We start from the raw sequence: 6,867 nt of genomic DNA, 5'->3' as shown, positions 1-6,867 counted from the left end.
TTTTCTACCTTAACCTCTCTGAGAGAAGTCTACCATGTAGGTAGCAACTCGCTAGGAACTACAGCAAGCTTTGCTGTGCCACACACAGCATCCTCCTCCTTCTGGCTGGAAATTACTACCTGTATGATTAGAATTCCCTGGGGAAGTTACTCCATACCAAGCTTAGTATTCTTCTCTTACCCTGCCTGGTATGGAAAGTACATGCACTCCTCAGCTCAGGAGACTTGTAATCAGTTCACTCTCTGCCTGAAGTTCTCAGTGGAGAATAAGGGTGCTTGCAGATGAAAACCTATGAGATAGTTTTATTTTGCTGCTTCAGTGGAAGTGCCCTACAGAGTAAATGCAGTATACAAAAGCTCACTGTTTCTCACTGTACTATTTAAAGTTACTAAGTTACTTTTTAATGTTATTTTATTTATATCTATACTATCGCAACACCAACCAAATTCAGTTTTACAATTGCTTTGCTACGTAAGAAATGTATGGCTCATGGTAAAACCTTCAGTTCTCCAGAATAACATAACAAATTATTCAATAGCCCTGTGCCAAAAGGCTAGATAGTAAGAGTAAGAAGAGATTCACATTTTGGCTGGTGACTGTCACCTGCCTCAAGTTATACTGGTCCTTCAGGCTGAAGGGATATGATGGAAGAATTGTTACATTGGCCAAGGTGCCAGGGAAAAAAGAGTGGGCTGTGATTTGTCTTGATACAGCTCTAGGGTCTTTTCAGATTTCTCAGTATCTTCTGATACTTATAGGTTTTTTCAGTGCAATTATAAAAATTCTATTGATTTGGACTAGCACAGATTTGGGGTGGTTTTCCACTGGCAGTGGCAATGTTGCAAAAAAAAGGGAAAACATGGATGTAAGAATGGCTTGAAAGAATGGCTTTGTCTCATACTTCTGAAATATGCAGCTCCAATATGATCAAATACTATTTACTCCATCTCAGTGGAATCCTCAAAACAAAGACAACAAAGAAAAAACTTAACATATACAAGTTACAGCGATAAAACCAACCCTTTAATTGAAGCCATTAAAAAAAAAACATGTGAGGCAATATAAATGATAAAATTATACTTAAGAAAGAATAGCTAGCACTTTCCAAAAAGCTTTAAAACAGCAACAGACACTTTACAAAATATTTGAGGGAAGAGAATAAAATTTCCAAACTACAGTTACTGTATAAAGGTAACATTAACAATTATCTTATAAAATACAGCAACAGAGACAAAATGGATACTCAAGCTCCTTTGAAACTAAGCCTTCTGGGATCTTGGTTAAAATGTATGTTCAAAACTATTTTAAACAAGGACTAAATACTTCATATTTTAAATTTACAGGTCCCTGGCATAAACATAGCACTATACACATCTTCCAAACAAACAGTAAGTACAATTTCATTTAACCATGCGTGGTGTCATCTTCTACAAAGTCTTTGGCCATTTCTGCTGTGATCACATCAATATGACTGACCTGGTGGAACAAAAAGAAGTATACAGTTATTACAGTATCTCCAACAGAATAAGCCTTATTTCTAAAGGCTCAAGCACTCAGAAACAGGCCCATAACTCATCTCTAACTTCCTTTGAAGAATATGAAAAGAACATGACAAATCTCTGTATTTATATTCTTTCTCAGGAAGGAGAGAACTTTTACATAAGACTGCAATGTAACTAGAAACCCATTACTTGAAATATGGCGGATCCACTATCAACTCTTGTGGAGTCTCAAATGCACAACTTAATGTTCTCAGTAAATGCCATAACTGAAACATATTGTTTACCTTGTTTCTGAATTTTACTCCATAGAACTTGTCAGCTGACTCAAGCAGTTCAGGCCTAAAAGTTGTTGTAATAAACTGAGCATGTTCAGCTAGTTCCATAATCATATCTAAAAAAGAACACAAGAATTCTTTATTAGTTTAATCTTTTCAATAAAGCACAGGCCTTAATGTGAGACAGGCAAAAAGTTTGCTACTCCTTATTCAAAATGAGGTTTTGGTTAATTAAAAAAAAAAAACCCTAAAACAAACAAACAAAAAAAACACACCAAACCACCACCAAACCAGACCAACAACCAAACCAAAACCACCCAAAGAAAACTAATAAAAACCAAACCAACCAAAAACAAAACAACAACAAAAATCCCAACCAAAACCCAAACACACAAAAACCCAGACCTAAAACCAAATCCATGAAAGCTTCAGAAGGCACAAAGTTAAATTCTAATACACATTTTGGGATAAAGCTTTTATCTTAAATATCAGGGATGAGAAGACAGATTGTCACCTTCAATCAAAACGAATATGAATAAAGGTAGACACTGACCTGAAACAGCTTTTCTGTGCTGAGCATCCAAAGCTTGGTCGATTTCATCAAACAAGTAAAATGGAGCTGGATCACATTTCTGGATAGCAAATATCAGGGCTAGGGCCACTAAGGATTTCTGTCCACCTGAAAGCTGCTGCATTTCTCTCATTTCACCCTGCTTTCCTGTGAATGATACCTAAAGAAAACAATGCAAGAACAAGATGATTTCAAAATACTAGGCCACAGCATCACTTGCTTTTATAGTGAATAAAAAGGACCAATTAAATGTTGCCTTTTAAAAATATAGTTAAAAGGCAATCTAAATGAGTATTTCAAGTAGCAAAACACAGATTTTTCTTTACCCTTATGCCAACTCCAGTGAACTGGTCTACAGACGGAACACTGCTCTGAGATCCAGATCCTCTTTCACTCTCAGTGCTGCCTTCACCTTCATCCTGAGACTGATTGCCCTCCACATCTCCCTTCTTCATCACTAACGTGGCCTTACCGCCAGGAACTAACTTCTGGAATACTTCACTGAAATTTTTTGAAACCTGAAAAAGAAACAATCAATACACTGGCTCACTTCTGCATAATGAAATCAATTACATACAACAGCTGTTTTTACATGATCATACTAAATATCTGCAGAGACCCACATTCGTTCTTAAACAGGCCCATAAACACAAGTACAAATGAAAAACATCCTATACAGATTTGGTTTAAAAACATCTAAACCAACTCTTTCTGTAATATGAGAAGTTTCACTTCTTCAAGAAAACAGTAGAATTAAAATATAAAACAGCAGCAAAAGCAAGTATTACTTGTTTCAGTAAACTTCAGAGAAGATCTCAGCTAAGCAAATGATCTTTCAAGAGAAGACTTCACATACTTTGTAATTAAGATCCTCTGATAACACTAGGAATTACTGTCACTAAATCTGGATAATGGATTTGGTACAGAGTTTATTACCAGACATTCCCCAGAAAGGGCTGTAAAGAGATTTGAAAGAAAGGAAGTATTTGAGAGGTATAAACCAAAGCCAGAGTTGTAAAACAACGAAGATGAGCATCTATTTAAAATGCTAACCTGTATCTTTATTAGAATTTAAAAGCAAAATTCAAACCTCAAGTTACATGATATTGCCTTCTATTAATATAGGATAGATGTACTTAATATCTGCTTCTGCCCATATAGCTGCTACACAATGGGACAATTCAATTTCAGCACCAAGTCTTAACAATTGTTGCCATTTTGTTACCTGTTTGAAAGTCAGCTGAATTGCCTCATATTTCCTGAGCTCAAGCACATTCATGAGCTCCATAATGGATTTGTAGCCTCTGTCCAGTTCCTCTTGTCTTTTTATCAATTTTTCCTTCTGCTCTGAGAAATTCACAAACTGATCTAAAGCTTTTTTATTAACGTGGCTATATTTCTTCAGTTCCGTATTGCACTGCTCCAGTTTGCGGAATAACTGTAAACGGAAAACATTCACATATCAAAGTGACTCGCAATTCTACCCACATTTGACACTTGAGATGTATCCAACACTAAAATTTCAAGTCATAAAACATGAAACCAAGTACACTTATTACCTGCTTTAAACTTAAAGTCTGATACTTTTCAAAAGCCTCCTGTGGAAGTGAACCTAACTCTCGAATTTTCTTCATGCATTCCTCTTTTTTCTTGAGGAGCATGCCTTGCCTGTTAGTCATTTTTTCAAGTTCTTTTGTGTCGTGGTTGATGGCATCCATATGCTCCTTTTCCATGTTCTTCCAGCGTTCCATGCTCTTTTGAAGCTCTTTAATTCCTGCTTCTGTTTTGTCAATAGAATTATCCAGATCTGAGAACACAAAACCCAAAATGTTAAGTCTTACACGCCTGCATAAAATCAGCAATTATCCAGTCAAGTATTTATGAAACGAAAAGGTAATCCAAAGAAAAAGATCTGTTATGGAACAGAAAGGTAATTTTAAGACCAAAAGCTGAAAATCTCTTTTCTTCCTCATGAGTATATGGTTTAAAAAAAACCCTAAAACACAGTAAGGTCATATTGTTAAAGTCTAGAAAGAGAAGCGAAAAAGTTTGAGCTACACAGATGCTATTTCTTATCTGACAGCAACTTCAATTTTAGACAGGTTAGACAAAATTCAAGAACTACTATCATCATGCTTGTATGAAGGTTGCTTCAAAAGTAATATGCCCTGAAGCCCTAAGTCTGTAATCACCCACACATATTTATTGGTATTACAGTGTGCAGTTGTAGACACTTTCATTTATGTACAACATGCAGAAAATCTTTTCATTTATCTTTTGAAGTAAGTTCCAAAAATCTGTTACACACTATGTAACTACTTAAGTGTATTTAAAATTAATTATTACTTCTCATATAATGGTCTACCAAAACGTGGTGTGGACTTTCAAAACCATCAGGACTTTTCTTTGAAAAAAAATGATGCTACCCACCATCTGACCGTGCCAATGTATCTTTCACTCGTTTGTTGATGGCCTCAAGTTCCGATGTGGTGGCAGTAAGAACTGTGCCACCTTCTGTTTCCCGTAGCTCATTCAGTTCCTATGGGACAAAGTAAATGCCACCAAGCTTCAGCATGGAGGGGAACAAAAGTACAAGCCAGACAAACAAGTTATCTTCTGCTACTCTACATACAACTATATTAAATATTTTAGTGAAGTTTTAGAAAAGTTAGATCTTCAAACAAATCTGTCATTATGGTGGCCCTATTTATCTATAGGTTGTGTATTTAAAAGAGGATTTCTGTCAAAAATTCATATGCCTAAAATACTGTGCTGAAATTTAAATAACACACTTAGCTTGGGTATAGGGAAGCAAAACCCACCACAGATAATACACAGTAACGAATGAGTACTTATCAAATAATTAGTATGTTAAAGCCTCAGAAATAAAGCAAAAATAGATTGCAAAAGTACATTTAAGAGAAAATCCTTACTTGTTCCACTTGATCTAAGCGTTTTCTCAGATTCTCATTGAGATATGTTTCAACTCTTGTAATAATGCCTTCTAGTTTAATCCTCTCATTCAAAAGCTGCCTGTTTTCCTGAAAAAAAGAAGTATATTAATTGCCTTAACTGACTCCTAAACCACTATTTTTTTTTTCTTTTCAAAAATATTAAGACAAACAAACAAACAAAAAAACCCCACTCTTCACACAATTCTGTGTATTAAATATCACACAGTTCTCTGGACTGTTGCTCTCATTTTAACAGGTAGAAAGGACCAAAGAGTAAATACTTTTCTGTCTGTCTAGTTTTAAAGTCAACCATATAAATCAGCAAGTTTCTTAAACTGTATTAGCATAAGAATACAATTCTTAAACCCAGAAAAGCTTTAGAGATTATACTTAAGAAGCAGTATTTTTTCAACAACATGAGTATCAGATAAAACTGTAGTTTTGTCTCATTTATCCCATGTTTAAAGGCATTGTTTTATCTCCCCACACTCTGCATAATTCCTTTCAGATGCTATCCACTTGTATTTATTGTTGTGAAGTTCAAGAAGCAAGGAAACTTATGATTCCAACACAAACAGCCATAATTCTCACACAATACAGCTAATAAAATTCACCCAGCATTTGCGAAAAACATACAAACACACTTTGCAGACAAGAAAACTCCAAACACATCTACCAATGAAACACTTCTTTAATTACATGATATTCATCATAAGTGACTTTTCATACAAAAGAACAAAAGTAAGTTTATCGGGAAGAAAGGTACCACATTTAATGGAAAGAAATTTCCACTTCCTTACTTGCTGTAGTTGTCGAATTTCATCATTAAGAGCATCCACACGTTTCTGATCTTCAAGACTGAGCTGAGACAACAAATCAGTCCCCAGTTCTGCTTTTAATGATTCTCTAGTTGACTCCATAGCGTGCAAACTTGCCTCCAAGCTCTGCAAACTGCGTTGCTATGGAACAGATATTAGACAGAATCATGCCTCAGTGCAATCTGTAGATTTATCGGAATTTCACTTTTCTGTTCATGTCTTTTTGGTGACGTATCTCTAGTCTTTTTTCTATATTTCATATTACGACATTAACCAGAAAGGGATGTAAGTTTATCAATAATATTAATAAACACAATTAATATAAAACCCTTAACAGCTTTCAATATCCATACTATACCTTAGGCATAAATGTCTTTTCAGATTGCTGTCTCTTCTCCTTCAGCATTTTCATCTCTGACAAAATACTGTCTCGAGAAGCTTTGAACTTTCTCTGCTGTGTCTCGATTTGCTGCATTTGGTTCATTAGCTGGTCAATCTCATTATTAATCCATACCGTGGGCTAAGGAATACTCTGTCACTGCTTCAAAAGGCATTTTACACCTACTAGTACCCTGAATTTTTATTTCCCTTGGCATATTCAGCTGCCATTAGAAAAAATAAAAAGCAAACAAAAAAATACACAACCAAAAAACCCACAAACCTCCAAAAACTGACAAAAATAACCCCAAAAGACAAACCCAAAATATTCAAAAATATAGAAGAGCAGATGCTTACATCTAAAAATAA

At 35.2% G+C, this 6,867-nt stretch overlaps 1 protein-coding gene across 1 annotated transcript; it reads right to left on the bottom strand.

Moving 5' to 3' along the window:
- Window positions 1-1,001: 1,001 nt before the first annotated feature.
- LOC139826815 (structural maintenance of chromosomes protein 3-like) lies at window positions 1,002-6,770 on the bottom strand. The gene is made up of 10 exons (XM_071803225.1): window positions 6,479-6,770; window positions 6,103-6,261; window positions 5,282-5,389; window positions 4,779-4,887; window positions 3,908-4,155; window positions 3,574-3,786; window positions 2,675-2,866; window positions 2,331-2,508; window positions 1,787-1,893; window positions 1,002-1,476 (listed from the first exon to the last, which is right to left on the bottom strand). Exons 1-10 carry the CDS (start codon window positions 6,602-6,604, stop codon window positions 1,405-1,407), a joined length of 1,512 nt encoding a protein of 503 aa, XP_071659326.1. The 5' UTR covers window positions 6,605-6,770; the 3' UTR covers window positions 1,002-1,404.
- Between the last annotated feature and the right edge of the window lie 97 nt (window positions 6,771-6,867).

The sequence above is a fragment of the Patagioenas fasciata genome, unplaced genomic scaffold (assembly GCF_037038585.1).
Source record: "Patagioenas fasciata isolate bPatFas1 unplaced genomic scaffold, bPatFas1.hap1 Unplaced_255, whole genome shotgun sequence".
Lineage (NCBI taxonomy): Eukaryota > Metazoa > Chordata > Aves > Columbiformes > Columbidae > Patagioenas > Patagioenas fasciata.
Note: the sequence above shows the minus strand (reverse complement) of the source record. Positions and strands in the feature narration are given on the sequence as shown.

Bases quoted from the DNA above. Each gene is read 5' to 3' on its own strand.
- LOC139826815 (XM_071803225.1), bottom strand. From the start codon at position 6,604: ATGAACCAAATGCAGCAAATCGAGACACAGCAGAGAAAGTTCAAAGCT. The intron at 5,390-6,102 runs GTAAGGAAGTGG...TCTTTTTTTCAG, and splicing joins AAATTCGACAACTACAGCAA to GAAAACAGGCAGCTTTTGAA. The intron at 4,888-5,281 runs GTAAGGATTTTC...TTTGTCCCATAG, and splicing joins GCTTAGATCAAGTGGAACAA to GAACTGAATGAGCTACGGGA.